This window comes from Chiloscyllium plagiosum, unplaced genomic scaffold (assembly GCF_037043375.1).
Source record: "Chiloscyllium plagiosum isolate Xiang-an unplaced genomic scaffold, Cpla_swu_hap1 HiC_scaffold_44, whole genome shotgun sequence".
NCBI classification, from domain to species: Eukaryota; Metazoa; Chordata; class Chondrichthyes; order Orectolobiformes; family Hemiscylliidae; genus Chiloscyllium; species Chiloscyllium plagiosum.
The window spans coordinates 10097752-10114177 of NW_028270182.1; the positions used below are offsets into that span (position 1 = coordinate 10097752).

Consider the following 16426-nt stretch of genomic DNA (forward strand, 5'->3'; position numbering starts at 1 on the left):
TCACCCATCCTCGTGTCCAACCCTAAATGAACACGTCCGTGGTGGCTTCAACCACCAAGAATCCCACCCCCATTGAACTGCAACCCGCTCCCCACAACCCCACTGTGATCTGTCAACGTGTCCACTATCTTTCTACACCAGTTGACTCATTGGTGTTGACAAAGCAGAGAAATCTTCGCCCTGGTTTTCATTAGGACATGATAATACAGGCCTCTATGACGGACCGATTGCTGTTACCTGTACAGCGTCTGTCTGTTCTGCAGTTCCTTTTGACGATGGGACTTAAGGTCAGGCACCTTGTCATCGTCACAGGGTCTCTTTGCTGTGAGAACAAAAGAAAAAAGGCTTATTTAAACTACAATGTGAACAGGGACCACGATTAATTTACAAAGAAGCTACTATGCACACGAAAACATGGACTACAATTACTATAGGTAGGGAATACTAGTAATGGGGAGATGATGGCCTAGTGGTATTATAGCTGGACTGTTACTCCAAAGACGCAGGTAATGTTCACGAAGGGGAGGGCCTAGGTTCAAATTCCTCCTCTGCAGATGGCGGAATTTGAGTTAGAAGTCTAATGATGACCATGAATCCATTGTGGATAGTGGGAAAAAACAGTCTGGTTCACTAATGTTCTTTAGGGAGGGGAACTGCCATCCTCACCCGGTCTTAACTGACTCTTAACTGCCCTCAGTATGAATAATAAACGTCCTCATCACTTGAATGAATAAAGAAAAGATAAACATGCACTATACTAATATACACACGAAAACAGAGATTGCAATTCATAATGCACAGCGAACAGTGGTGAGCACAGAGGTCTCACAGCACCAGAGACCCAGGTTCAATCCCAGGCTCAGGCGATTGTATGTGTGGAGTTGGCATATTCTCTCCATGTCTGCATGGGTTTGCTCCGGTTTCCTCCCCAATTCCAAAGATTCATAGGTCAGGTGGATTAGCTATGGGATTTGCAGGGTTATAAGGTGAGACGGGTGGGTCTGGGCAGGATGCTCTTTGGAGGGTAAATGTGGACACAATAGGCTGAATATCCTGCTTCCACACTATGTGGGTTCGATGATATGTGTTCAAAGTGAACCCCAGTACTGGCCAGTACAGGCTGCCCATGCAATGAGGTTGTCCAAATTTACACTTAGGCACATTAAAAAAAAAGTGTCCTTGAAGACAGCGAAGGTGAGTACAGGACGGTTTGTGCAGCCCTTACATTTCACACCTCTGCACGCCGCCCACTCTCTCATCGTCCTCACCTCTACACTCCGCCCACTCTCTCATCGTCCTCACCTCTACACTCCGCCCACTCACTCATCGTCCTCACCTCTACACTCCGCCCACTCTCTCATCGTCCTCACCTCTACACTCCGCCCACTCTCTCATCGTCCTCACCTCTGCACTCCTCCCACCGCCTCATCGTCCTTACCTCTGCACGCCGCCCACTCTCTCATCGTCCTCACCTCTACACTCCGCCCACTCTCTCATCGTCCTCACCTCTACACGCCGCCCACTCTCTCATCGTCCTCACCTCTACACTCCGCCCACTCTCTCATCGTCCTCACCTCTGCACTCCTCCCACCGCCTCAACGTCCTCACCTCTACACTCCGCCCACTCTCTCATCGTCCTCACCTCTGCACTCCTCCCACCGCCTCATCGTCCTCACCTCTGCACTCCGCCCACTCTCTCATCGTCCTCACCTCTGCACTCCTCCCACCGCCTCATCGTCCTCACCTCTACACTCTGCCCACTCTCTCATCGTCCTCACCTCTACACTCCGCCCACTCTCTCATCGTCCTCACCTCTGCACTCCGCCCACTCTCTCATCGTCCTCACCTCTGCACTCCTCCCACCGCCTCATCGTCCTCACCTCTACACTCCGCCCACTCACTCATCGTCCTCACCTCTACACTCCTCCCACCGCCTCATCGTCCTCACCTCTGCAAGCTGCCCACTCTCTCATCGTCCTCACCTCTGCACGCCGCCCACTCTCTCATCGTCCTCACCTCTGCACGCCGCCCACTCTCTCATCGTCCTCACCTCTGCACTCCTCCCACTCTCTCATCGTCCTCACCTCTACACTCCACCCACTCTCTCATCGTCCTCACCTCTACACTCCTCCCACTCTCTCATCGTCCTCACCTCTACACTCCACCCACTCTCTCATCGTCCTCACCTCTACACTCCGCCCACTCTCTCATCGTCCTCACCTCTACACTCCTCCCACTCTCTCATCGTCCTCACCTCTACACTCCACCCACTCTCTCATCGTCCTCACCTCTACACTCCTCCCACTCTCTCATCCTCCTCACCTCTACACTCCTCCAACTCTCTCATCCTCCTCACCTCTACACTCCTCCCACTCTCTCATCCTCCTCACCTCTACACTCCTCCCACTCTCTCATCCTCCTCACCTCTACAGTCCACCCACCGCCTCATCCTCCTCACCTCTACACTCCCTCATCGTCCTCACCTCTACACTCCGCCTACTCTCTCATCGTCCTCACCTCTGCACGCCGCCCACTCTCTCATCGTCCTCACCTCTGCACGCCGCCCACTCTCTCATCGTCCTCACCTCTGCACGCCGCCCACTCTCTCATCGTCCTCACCTCTGCACGCCGCCCACTCTCTCATCGTCCTCACCTCTACACTCCGCCTACTCTCTCATCGTCCTCACCTCTACACTCCTCCCACCGCCTCATCGTCCTCACCTCTGCACGCCGCCCACTCTCTCATCGTCCTCACCTCTGCACGCCGCCCACTCTCTCATCGTCCTCACCTCTGCACGCCGCCCACTCTCTCATCGTCCTCACCTCTACACTCCTCCCACCGCCTCATCGTCCTCACCTCTACACTCCGCCTACTCACTCATCGACCTCACCTCTACACTCCTCCCACCGCCTCATCGTCCTCACCTCTGCACGCCGCCCACTCTCTCATCGTCCTCACCTCTGCACGTCGCCCATTCTCTCATCGTCCTCACCTCTGCACTCCTCCCACCGCCTCATCTCTACACTCCTCCCACCGCCTCATCGTCCTCACCTCTACACTCCGCCCACTCACTCATCGTCCTCACCTCTGCACGCCGCCCACTCTCTCATCGTCCTCACCTCTGCACGCCGCCCACTCTCTCATCGTCCTCACCTCTGCACGCCGCCCACTCTCTCATCGTCCTCACCTCTGCACGCCGCCCACTCTCTCATCGTCCTCACCTCTGCACGCCGCCCACTCTCTCATCGTCCTCACCTCTGCAGGCCGCCCACTCTCTCATCGTCCTCACCTCTGCACGCCGCCCACTCTCTCATCGTCCTCACCTCTGCACGCCGCCCACTCTCTCATCGTCCTCACCTCTACACTCCGCCCACTCACTCATCGTCCTCACCTCTGCACGCCGCCCACTCTCTCATCGTCCTCACCTCTGCACGCCGCCCACTCTCTCATCGTCCTCACCTCTGCACGCCGCCCACTCTCTCATCGTCCTCACCTCTGCACGCCGCCCACTCTCTCATCGTCCTCACCTCTGCACGCCGCCCACTCTCTCATCGTCCTCACCTCTGCACGCCGCCCACTCTCTCATCGTCCTCACCTCTACACTCCGCCCACTCTCTCATCGTCCTCACCTCTACACTCCGCCCACTCACTCATCGTCCTCACCTCTGCACTCCTCCCGCCTCATCGTCCTCACCTCTGCATGCCGCCCACTCCCTCATCGTCCTCACCTCTGCACTCCGCCCACTCCCTCATCGTCCTCACCTCTGCACTCCGCCCACTCCCTCATCGTCCTCACCTCTGCACTCCGCCCACTCCCTCATCGTCCTCACCTCTGCACGCCGCCCACTCTCTCATCGTCCTCACCTCTGCACGCCGCCCACTCTCTCATCGTCCTCACCTCTGCACGCCGCCCACTCTCTCATCGTCCTCACCTCTGCACGCCGCCCACTCTCTCATCGTCCTCACCTCTGCACTCCTCCCACCGCCTCATCGTTCTCACCTCTGCACTCCGCCCACTCTCTCATCGTCCTCACCTCTGCACGCCGCCCACTCCCTCATCGTCCTCACCTCTACACTCCGCCCACTCACTCATCGTCCTCACCTCTGCACTCCTCCCACCGCCTCATCGTTCTCACCTCTGCACTCCGCCCACTCTCTCATCGTCCTCACCTCTGCACGCCGCCCACTCTCTCATCGTCCTCACCTCTGCACGCCGCCCACTCTCTCATCGTCCTCACCTCTGCACTCCTCCCACCGCCTCATCGTTCTCACCTCTGCACTCCGCCCACTCTCTCATCGTCCTCACCTCTGCACGCCGCCCACTCCCTCATCGTCCTCACCTCTGCACTCCGCCCACTCACTCATCGTCCTCACCTCTGCACTCCTCCCACCGCCTCATCGTTCTCACCTCTGCACTCCGCCCACTCTCTCATCGTCCTCACCTCTGCACGCCGCCCACTCCCTCATCGTCCTCACCTCTGCACGCCGCCCACTCTCTCATCGTCCTCACCTCTGCACACCGCCCACTCTCTCATCGTCCTCACCTCTGCACGCCGCCCACTCTCTCATCGTCCTCACCTCTGCACACCGCCCACTCTCTCATCGTCCTCACCTCTACACTCAGCCCACTCACTCATCGTCCTCACCTCTGCACGCCGCCCACTCTCTCATCGTCCTCACCTCTGCACACCGCCCACTCTCTCATCGTCCTCACCTCTGCACTCCGCCCACTCACTCATCGTCCTCACCTCTACACGCCGCCCACTCTCTCATCGTCCTCACCTCTGCACGCCGCCCACTCTCTCATCGTCCTCACCTCTACACTCAGCCCACTCACTCATCGTCCTCACCTCTACACTCGGCCCACTCACTCATCGTCCTCCCCTCTGCACTCCTCCCACCGCCTCATCGTCCTCACCTCTGCACGCCGCCCACTCTCTCATCGTCCTCACCTCTGCACGCCGCCCACTTTCTCATTGTACTCACCTCTGCACTCCGCACACTCCCTCATCGTCCTCAACTCTGCACTCCGCCCACTCCCTCATCGTCCTCACCTCTGCACTCCGCACACTCCCTCATCGTCCTCACCTCTACACTCCGCCCACTCACTCATCGTCCTCACCTCTACACTCCGCCCACTCTCTCATCGTCCTCACCTCTACACTCCGCCCACTCTCTCATCGTCCTCACTTCTGCACTCCTCCCACCGCCTCATCGTCCTCACCTCTGCACGCCGCCCACTCTCTCATCGTCCTCACCTCTGCACGCCGCCCACTTTCTCATTGTCCTCACCTCTGCACTCCGCCCACTCCCTCATCGTCCTCACCTCTGCACTCCGCCCACTCCCTCATCGTCCTCACCTCTGCACTCCGCACACTCCCTCATCGTCCTCACCTCTACACTCCGCCCACTCACTCATCGTCCTCACCTCTACACTCCGCCCACTCCCTCATCGTCCTCACCTCTGCACGCCGCCCACTATCTCATCGTCCTCACCTCTGCACTCCGCCCACTCCCTCATTGTCCTCACCTCTGCACTCCGCCCACTCCCTCATCGTCCTCACCTCTACACTTCTCCCACTCTCTCATCCTCCTCACCTCTACACTGCACCCACCGCCTCATCCTCCTCACCTCTACACTCCCTCATCGTCCTCACCTCTACACTCCGCCTACTCTCTCATCGTCGTCACCTCTACACTCCTCCCACCGCCTCATCGTCCTCACCTCTGCATGCCGCCCACTCTCTCATCGTCCTCACCTCTGCACGCCGCCCACTCTCTCATCGTCCTCACCTCTGCACGCCGCCCACTCTCTCATCGTCCTCACCTCTGCACGCCGCCCACTCTCTCATCGTCCTCACCTCTGCACGCCGCCCACTCTCTCATCGTCCTCACCTCTGCACGCCGCCCACTCTCTCATCGTCCTCACCTCTGCACGCCGCCCACTCTCTCATCGTCCTCACCTCTGCACGCCGCCCACTCTCTCATCGTCCTCACCTCTGCACGCCGCCCACTCTCTCATCGTCCTCACCTCTGCACGCCGCCCACTCTCTCATCGTCCTCACCTCTGCACGCCGCCCACTCTCTCATCGTCCTCACCTCTACACTCCGCCCACTCTCTCATCGTCCTCACCTCTACACTCCGCCCACTCACTCATCGTCCTCACCTCTGCACTCCTCCCGCCTCATCGTCCTCACCTCTGCACGCCGCCCACTTTCTCATCGTCCTCACCTCTGCACGCCGCCCACTCCCTCATCGTCCTCACCTCTGCACTCCGCCCACTCTCTCATCGTCCTCACCTCTGCACTCCGCACACTCCCTCATCGTCCTCACCTCTGCACTCCGCCCACTCCCTCATCGTCCTCACCTCTGCACTCCGCCCACTCCCTCATCGTCCTCACCTCTGCACGCCGCCCACTCTCTCATCGTCCTCACCTCTGCACGCCGCCCACTCTCTCATCGTCATCACCTCTACGCTCCGCCCACTCTCTCATCGTCCTCACCTCTACACTCCGCCCACTCACTCATCGAGCTCACCTCTACACTCCGCCCACTCTCTCATCGTCCTCACCTCTACACTCCGCCCACTCTCTCATCGTCCTCACCTCTGCACTCCTCCCACCGCCTCATCGTCCTCACCTCTGCACGCCGCCCACTCTCTCATCGTCCTCACCTCTACACTCCGCCCACTCTCATCGTCCTCACCTCTACACTCCGCCCACTCTCTCATCGTCCTCAACTCTGCACGCCGCCCACTCTCTCATCGTCCTCACCTCTACACTCCGCCCACTCTCTCATCGTCCTCACCTCTACACTCCGCCCACCGCCTCATCGTCCTCACCTCTACACTCCGCCCACTCTCTCATCGTCCTCACCTCTACACTCCGCCCACTCTCTCATCGTCCTCACCTCTGCACTCCTCCCACCGCCTCAACGTCCTCACCTCTACACTCCGCCCACTCTCTCATCGTCCTCACCTCTGCACTCCTCCCACCGCCTCATCGTCCTCACCTCTGCACTCCGCCCACTCTCTCATCGTCCTCACCTCTGCACTCCTCCCACCGCCTCATCGTCCTCACCTCTACACTCTGCCCACTCTCTCATCGTCCTCACCTCTACACTCCGCCCACTCTCTCATCGTCCTCACCTCTGCACTCCGCCCACTCTCTCATCGTCCTCACCTCTGCACTCCTCCCACCGCCTCATCGTCCTCACCTCTGCACTCCGCCCACTCTCTCATCGTCCTCACCTCTGCACTCCTCCCACCGCCTCATCGTCCTCACCTCTACACTCCGCCCACTCACTCATCGTCCTCACCTCTACACTCCTCCCACCGCCTCATCGTCCTCACCTCTGCAAGCTGCCCACTCTCTCATCGTCCTCACCTCTGCACGCCGCCCACTCTCTCATCGTCCTCACCTCTGCACGCCGCCCACTCTCTCATCGTCCTCACCTCTGCACTCCTCCCACCGCCTCATCTCTACACTCCTCCCGCCGCCTCATCGTCCTCACCTCTACACTCCGCCCACGCACTCATCGTCCTCACCTCTACACTCCGCCCACTCTCTCATCGTCCTCACCTCTACACTCCTCCCACTCTCTCATCGTCCTCACCTCTACACTCCTCCCACTCTCTCATCGTCCTGACCTCTACACCGCCCACTCTCTCATCGTCCTCACCTCTACACTCCGCCCACTCTCTCATCGTCCTCACCTCTACACTCCGCCCACTCTCTCATCGTCCTCACCTCTACACTCCTCCCACTCTCTCATCCTCCTCACCTCTACACTCCTCCCACTCTCTCATCCTCCTCACCTCTACACTCCTCCCACTCTCTCATCCTCCTCACCTCTACACTCCTCCCACTCTCTCATCCTCCTCACCTCTACACTCCTCCCACTCTCTCATCCTCCTCACCTCTACACTCCTCCCACTCTCTCATCCTCCTCACCTCTACACTCCACCCACCGCCTCATCCTCCTCACCTCTACACTCCCTCATCGTCCTCACCTCTACACTCCGCCTACTCTCTCATCGTCCTCACCTCTACACTCCTCCCACCGCCTCATCGTCCTCACCTCTGCACGCCGCCCACTCTCTCATCGTCCTCACCTCTGCACGCCGCCCACTCTCTCATCGTCCTCACCTCTGCACGTCGCCCATTCTCTCATCTTCCTCACCTCTGCACTCCTCCCACCGCCTCATCTCTACACTCCTCCCACCGCCTCATCGTCCTCACCTCTGCACTCCTCCCACCCTCTCATCGTCCTCACCTCTGCACGCCGCCCACTCTCTCATCGTCCTCACCTCTGCACGCCGCCCACTCTCTCATCGTCCTCACCTCTGCACGCCGCCCACTCTCTCATCGTCCTCACCTCTGCACGCCGCCCACTCTCTCATCGTCCTCACCTCTGCACGCCGCCCACTCTCTCATCGTCCTCACCTCTGCACGCCGCCCACTCTCTCATCGTCCTCACCTCTGCACGCCGCCCACTCGCTCATCGTCCTCACCTCTGCACTCCGCCCACTCACTCATCGTCCTCACCTCTGCACTCCTCCCACCCTCTCATCGTCCTCACCTCTGCACGCCGCCCACTCTCTCATCGTCCTCACCTCTGCACGCCGCCCACTCTCTCATCGTCCTCACCTCTGCACGCCGCCCACTCTCTCATCGTCCTCACCTCTGCACGCCGCCCACTCTCTCATCGTCCTCACCTCTGCACGCCGCCCACTCTCTCATCGTCCTCACCTCTGCACGCCGCCCACTCTCTCATCATCCTCACCTCTGCACGCCGCCCACTCTCTCATCGTCCTCACCTCTGCACGCCGCCCACTCTCTCATCGTCCTCACCTCTGCACGCCGCCCACTCTCTCATCGTCCTCACCTCTGCACGCCGCCCACTCTCTCATCGTCCTCACCTCTACACTCCGCCCACTCTCTCATCGTCCTCACCTCTACACTCCGCCCACTCACTCATCGTCCTCACCTCTGCACTCCTCCCGCCTCATCGTCCTCACCTCTGCACGCCGCCCACTCTATCATCGTCCTCACCTCTGCACGCCGCCCACTTTCTCATCGTCCTCACCTCTGCATGCCGCCCACTCCCTCATCGTCCTCACCTCTGCACTCCGCCCACTCCCTCATCGTCCTCACCTCTGCACTCCGCCCACTCCCTCATCGTCCTCACCTCTGCACTCCGCCCACTCCCTCATCGTCCTCACCTCTGCACGCCGCCCACTCTCTCATCGTCCTCACCTCTGCACGCCGCCCACTCTCTCATCGTCCTCACCTCTGCACTCCGCCCACTCTCTCATCGTCCTCACCTCTACACTCCGCCCACTCTCTCATCGTCCTCACCTCTGCACGCCGCCCACTCTCTCATCGTCCTCACCTCTGCACGCCGCCCACTCTCTCATCGTCCTCACCTCTGCACGCCGCCCACTCTCTCATCGTCCTCACCTCTACACTCAGCCCACTCACTCATCGTCCTCACCTCTACACTCCGCCCACTCACTCATCGTCCTCACCTCTGCACTCCTCCCACCGCCTCATCGTCCTCACCTCTGCACGCCGCCCACTCTCTCATCCTCCTCACCTCTACACTCCTCCCACTCTCTCATCCTCCTCACCTCTACACTCCTCCCACTCTCTCATCCTACTCACCTCTACACTCCTCCCACTCTCTCATCCTCCTCACCTCTACACTCCTCCCACTCTCTCATCCTCCTCACCTCTACACTCCTCCCACTCTCTCATCCTCCTCACCTCTACACTCCAACCACCGCCTCATCCTCCTCACCTCTATACTCCCTCATCGTCCTCACCTCTACACTCCGCCTACTCTCTCATCGTCCTCACCTCTACACTCCTCCCACCGCCTCATCGTCCTCACCTCTGCACGCCGCCCACTCTCTCATCGTCCTCACCTCTGCACGCCGCCCACTCTCTCATCGTCCTCACCTCTGCACGTCGCCCATTCTCTCATCGTCCTCACCTCTGCACTCCTCCCACCGCCTCATCTCTACACTCCTCCCACCGCCTCATCGTCCTCACCTCTACACTCCGCCCACTCACTCATCGTCCTCACCTCTGCACTCCTCCCACCCTCTCATCGTCCTCACCTCTGCACGCCGCCCACTCTCTCATCGTCCTCACCTCTGCACGCCGCCCACTCTCTCATCGTCCTCACCTCTGCACGCCGCCCACTCTCTCATCGTCCTCACCTCTGCACGCCGCCCACTCTCTCATCGTCCTCACCTCTGCACGCCGCCCACTCTCTCATCGTCCTCACCTCTGCACGCCGCCCACTCTCTCATCGTCCTCACCTCTGCACGCCGCCCACTCTCTCATCGTCCTCACCTCTGCACGCCGCCCACTCTCTCATCGTCCTCACCTCTGCACGCCGCCCACTCTCTCATCGTCCTCACCTCTGCACGCCGCCCACTCTCTCATCGTCCTCACCTCTGCACGCCGCCCACTCTCTCATCGTCCTCACCTCTGCACGCCGCCCACTCTCTCATCGTCCTCACCTCTGCACGCCGCCCACTCTCTCATCGTCCTCACCTCTGCACGCCGCCCACTCTCTCATCGTCCTCACCTCTGCACGCCGCCCACTCTCTCATCGTCCTCACCTCTGCACGCCGCCCACTCTCTCATCGTCCTCACCTCTACACTCCGCCCACTCTCTCATCGTCCTCACCTCTACACTCCGCCCACTCACTCATCGTCCTCACCTCTGCACTCCTCCCGCCTCATCGTCCTCACCTCTGCACGCCGCCCACTTTCTCATCGTCCTCACCTCTGCACGCCGCCCACTCCCTCATCGTCCTCACCTCTGCACTCCGCCCACTCTCTCATCGTCCTCACCTCTGCACTCCGCACACTCCCTCATCGTCCTCACCTCTGCACTCCGCCCACTCCCTCATCGTCCTCACCTCTGCACTCCGCCCACTCCCTCATCGTCCTCACCTCTGCACGCCGCCCACTCTCTCATCGTCCTCACCTCTGCACGCCGCCCACTCTCTCATCGTCATCACCTCTACGCTCCGCCCACTCTCTCATCGTCCTCACCTCTACACTCCGCCCACTCACTCATCGAGCTCACCTCTACACTCCGCCCACTCTCTCATCGTCCTCACCTCTACACTCCGCCCACTCTCTCATCGTCCTCACCTCTGCACTCCTCCCACCGCCTCATCGTCCTCACCTCTGCACGCCGCCCACTCTCTCATCGTCCTCACCTCTACACTCCGCCCACTCTCTCATCGTCCTCACCTCTACACTCCGCCCACTCTCTCATCGTCCTCAACTCTGCACGCCGCCCACTCTCTCATCGTCCTCACCTCTACACTCCGCCCACTCTCTCATCGTCCTCACCTCTACACTCCGCCCACCGCCTCATCGTCCTCACCTCTACACTCCGCCCACTCTCTCATCGTCCTCACCTCTACACTCCGCCCACTCTCTCATCGTCCTCACCTCTGCACTCCTCCCACCGCCTCAACGTCCTCACCTCTACACTCCGCCCACTCTCTCATCGTCCTCACCTCTGCACTCCTCCCACCGCCTCATCTCTACACTCCTCCCGCCGCCTCATCGTCCTCACCTCTACACTCGGCCCACTCACTCATCGTCCTCACCTCTACACTCCGCCCACTCTCTCATCGTCCTCACCTCTACACTCCTCCCACTCTCTCATCGTCCTCACCTCTACACTCCTCCCACTCTCTCATCGTCCTCACCTCTACACCGCCCACTCTCTCATCGTCCTCACCTCTACACTCCGCCCACTCTCTCATCGTCCTCACCTCTACACTCCGCCCACTCTCTCATCGTCCTCACCTCTACACTCCTCCCACTCTCTCATCCTCCTCACCTCTACACTCCTCCCACTCTCTCATCCTCCTCACCTCTACACTCCTCCCACTCTCTCATCCTCCTCACCTCTACACTCCTCCCACTCTCTCATCCTCCTCACCTCTACACTCCTCCCACTCTCTCATCCTCCTCACCTCTACACTCCTCCCACTCTCTCATCCTCCTCACCTCTACACTCCACCCACCGCCTCATCCTCCTCACCTCTACACTCCCTCATCGTCCTCACCTCTACACTCCGCCTACTCTCTCATCGTCCTCACCTCTGCACGCCGCCCACTCTCTCATCGTCCTCACCTCTACACTCCGCCCACTCTCTCATCGTCCTCACCTCTACACTCCGCCCACTCTCTCATCGTCCTCACCTCTGCACGCCGCCCACTCTCTCATCGTCCTCACCTCTGCACGCCGCCCACTCTCTCATCGTCCTCACCTCTGCACGCCGCCCACTCTCTCATCGTCCTCACCTCTGCACGCCGCCCACTCTCTCATCGTCCTCACCTCTGCACGCCGCCCACTCTCTCATCGTCCTCACCTCTGCACGCCGCCCACTCTCTCATCGTCCTCACCTCTGCACGCCGCCCACTCTCTCATCGTCCTCACCTCTGCACGCCGCCCACTCTCTCATCGTCCTCACCTCTGCACGCCGCCCACTCTCTCATCGTCCTCACCTCTGCACGCCGCCCACTCTCTCATCGTCCTCACCTCTGCACGCCGCCCACTCTCTCATCGTCCTCACCTCTGCACGCCGCCCACTCTCTCATCGTCCTCACCTCTACACTCCGCCCACTCTCTCATCGTCCTCACCTCTACACTCCGCCCACTCACTCATCGTCCTCACCTCTGCACTCCTCCCGCCTCATCGTCCTCACCTCTGCACGCCGCCCACTTTCTCATCGTCCTCACCTCTGCACGCCGCCCACTCCCTCATCGTCCTCACCTCTGCACTCCGCCCACTCTCTCATCGTCCTCACCTCTGCACTCCGCACACTCCCTCATCGTCCTCACCTCTGCACTCCGCCCACTCCCTCATCGTCCTCACCTCTGCACTCCGCCCACTCCCTCATCGTCCTCACCTCTGCACGCCGCCCACTCTCTCATCGTCCTCACCTCTGCACGCCGCCCACTCTCTCATCGTCATCACCTCTACGCTCCGCCCACTCTCTCATCGTCCTCACCTCTACACTCCGCCCACTCACTCATCGAGCTCACCTCTACACTCCGCCCACTCTCTCATCGTCCTCACCTCTACACTCCGCCCACTCTCTCATCGTCCTCACCTCTGCACTCCTCCCACCGCCTCATCGTCCTCACCTCTGCACGCCGCCCACTCTCTCATCGTCCTCACCTCTACACTCCGCCCACTCTCTCATCGTCCTCACCTCTACACTCCGCCCACTCTCTCATCGTCCTCAACTCTGCACGCCGCCCACTCTCTCATCGTCCTCACCTCTACACTCCGCCCACTCTCTCATCGTCCTCACCTCTACACTCCGCCCACCGCCTCATCGTCCTCACCTCTACACTCCGCCCACTCTCTCATCGTCCTCACCTCTACACTCCGCCCACTCTCTCATCGTCCTCACCTCTGCACTCCTCCCACCGCCTCAACGTCCTCACCTCTACACTCCGCCCACTCTCTCATCGTCCTCACCTCTGCACTCCTCCCACCGCCTCATCTCTACACTCCTCCCGCCGCCTCATCGTCCTCACCTCTACACTCCGCCCACTCACTCATCGTCCTCACCTCTACACTCCGCCCACTCTCTCATCGTCCTCACCTCTACACTCCTCCCACTCTCTCATCGTCCTCACCTCTACACTCCTCCCACTCTCTCATCGTCCTCACCTCTACACCGCCCACTCTCTCATCGTCCTCACCTCTACACTCCGCCCACTCTCTCATCGTCCTCACCTCTACACTCCGCCCACTCTCTCATCGTCCTCACCTCTACACTCCTCCAACTCTCTCATCCTCCTCACCTCTACACTCCTCCCACTCTCTCATCCTCCTCACCTCTACACTCCTCCCACTCTCTCATCCTCCTCACCTCTACACTCCTCCCACTCTCTCATCCTCCTCACCTCTACACTCCTCCCACTCTCTCATCCTCCTCACCTCTACACTCCTCCCACTCTCTCATCCTCCTCACCTCTACACTCCACCCACCGCCTCATCCTCCTCACCTCTACACTCCCTCATCGTCCTCACCTCTACACTCCGCCTACTCTCTCATCGTCCTCACCTCTGCACGCCGCCCACTCTCTCATCGTCCTCACCTCTGCACGCCGCCCACTCTCTCATCGTCATCACCTCTACGCTCCGCCCACTCTCTCATCGTCCTCACCTCTACACTCCGCCCACTCACTCATCGAGCTCACCTCTACACTCCGCCCACTCTCTCATCGTCCTCACCTCTACACTCCGCCCACTCTCTCATCGTCCTCACCTCTGCACTCCTCCCACCGCCTCATCGTCCTCACCTCTGCACGCCGCCCACTCTCTCATCGTCCTCACCTCTACACTCCGCCCACTCTCTCATCGTCCTCACCTCTACACTCCGCCCACTCTCTCATCGTCCTCAACTCTGCACGCCGCCCACTCTCTCATCGTCCTCACCTCTACACTCCGCCCACTCTCTCATCGTCCTCACCTCTACACTCCGCCCACCGCCTCATCGTCCTCACCTCTACACTCCGCCCACTCTCTCATCGTCCTCACCTCTACACTCCGCCCACTCTCTCATCGTCCTCACCTCTGCACTCCTCCCACCGCCTCAACGTCCTCACCTCTACACTCCGCCCACTCTCTCATCGTCCTCACCTCTGCACTCCTCCCACCGCCTCATCTCTACACTCCTCCCGCCGCCTCATCGTCCTCACCTCTACACTCCGCCCACTCACTCATCGTCCTCACCTCTACACTCCGCCCACTCTCTCATCGTCCTCACCTCTACACTCCTCCCACTCTCTCATCGTCCTCACCTCTACACTCCTCCCACTCTCTCATCGTCCTCACCTCTACACCGCCCACTCTCTCATCGTCCTCACCTCTACACTCCGCCCACTCTCTCATCGTCCTCACCTCTACACTCCGCCCACTCTCTCATCGTCCTCACCTCTACACTCCTCCCACTCTCTCATCCTCCTCACCTCTACACTCCTCCCACTCTCTCATCCTCCTCACCTCTACACTCCTCCCACTCTCTCATCCTCCTCACCTCTACACTCCTCCCACTCTCTCATCCTCCTCACCTCTACACTCCTCCCACTCTCTCATCCTCCTCACCTCTACACTCCTCCCACTCTCTCATCCTCCTCACCTCTACACTCCACCCACCGCCTCATCCTCCTCACCTCTACACTCCCTCATCGTCCTCACCTCTACACTCCGCCTACTCTCTCATCGTCCTCACCTCTGCACGCCGCCCACTCTCTCATCGTCCTCACCTCTGCACGCCGCCCACTCTCTCATCGTCATCACCTCTACGCTCCGCCCACTCTCTCATCGTCCTCACCTCTACACTCCGCCCACTCACTCATCGAGCTCACCTCTACACTCCGCCCACTCTCTCATCGTCCTCACCTCTACACTCCGCCCACTCTCTCATCGTCCTCACCTCTGCACTCCTCCCACCGCCTCATCGTCCTCACCTCTGCACGCCGCCCAGTCTCTCATCGTCCTCACCTCTACACTCCGCCCACTCTCTCATCGTCCTCACCTCTACACTCCGCCCACTCTCTCATCGTCCTCAACTCTGCACGCCGCCCACTCTCTCATCGTCCTCACCTCTACACTCCGCCCACTCTCTCATCGTCCTCACCTCTACACTCCGCCCACCGCCTCATCGTCCTCACCTCTACACTCCGCCCACTCTCTCATCGTCCTCACCTCTACACTCCGCCCACTCACTCATCGAGCTCACCTCTACACTCCGCCCACTCTCTCATCGTCCTCACCTCTACACTCCGCCCACTCTCTCATCGTCCTCACCTCTGCACTCCTCCCACCGCCTCATCGTCCTCACCTCTGCACGCCGCCCACTCTCTCATCGTCCTCACCTCTACACTCCGCCCACTCTCTCATCGTCCTCACCTCTACACTCCGCCCACTCTCTCATCGTCCTCAACTCTGCACGCCGCCCACTCTCTCATCGTCCTCACCTCTACACTCCGCCCACTCTCTCATCGTCCTCACCTCTACACTCCGCCCACCGCCTCATCGTCCTCACCTCTACACTCCGCCCACTCTCTCATCGTCCTCACCTCTACACTCCGCCCACTCTCTCATCGTCCTCACCTCTGCACTCCTCCCACCGCCTCAACGTCCTCACCTCTACACTCCGCCCACTCTCTCATCGTCCTCACCTCTGCACTCCTCCCACCGCCTCATCTCTACACTCCTCCCGCCGCCTCATCGTCCTCACCTCTACACTCGGCCCACTCACTCATCGTCCTCACCTCTACACTCCGCCCACTCTCTCATCGTCCTCACCTCTACACTCCTCCCACTCTCTCATCGTCCTCACCTCTACACTCCTCCCACT

The 16426-nt window shown here is 60.1% G+C and overlaps 1 protein-coding gene across 2 annotated transcripts in view; it reads right to left on the minus strand.

Annotated features, from left to right (window-relative positions):
• LOC122544334 (polyunsaturated fatty acid 5-lipoxygenase-like) overlaps window positions 1-16426 on the minus strand; it is a 56719-nt gene that overhangs the window by 20924 nt on the left and 19369 nt on the right. For both annotated transcript variants that reach the window (XM_043683515.2, XM_087983071.1), the window contains exon 3: window positions 238-322. In XM_043683515.2, coding sequence (XP_043539450.2) covers window positions 238-322 — 85 coding nt within the window. The remainder of the gene's footprint in view (window positions 1-237; window positions 323-16426) is intronic.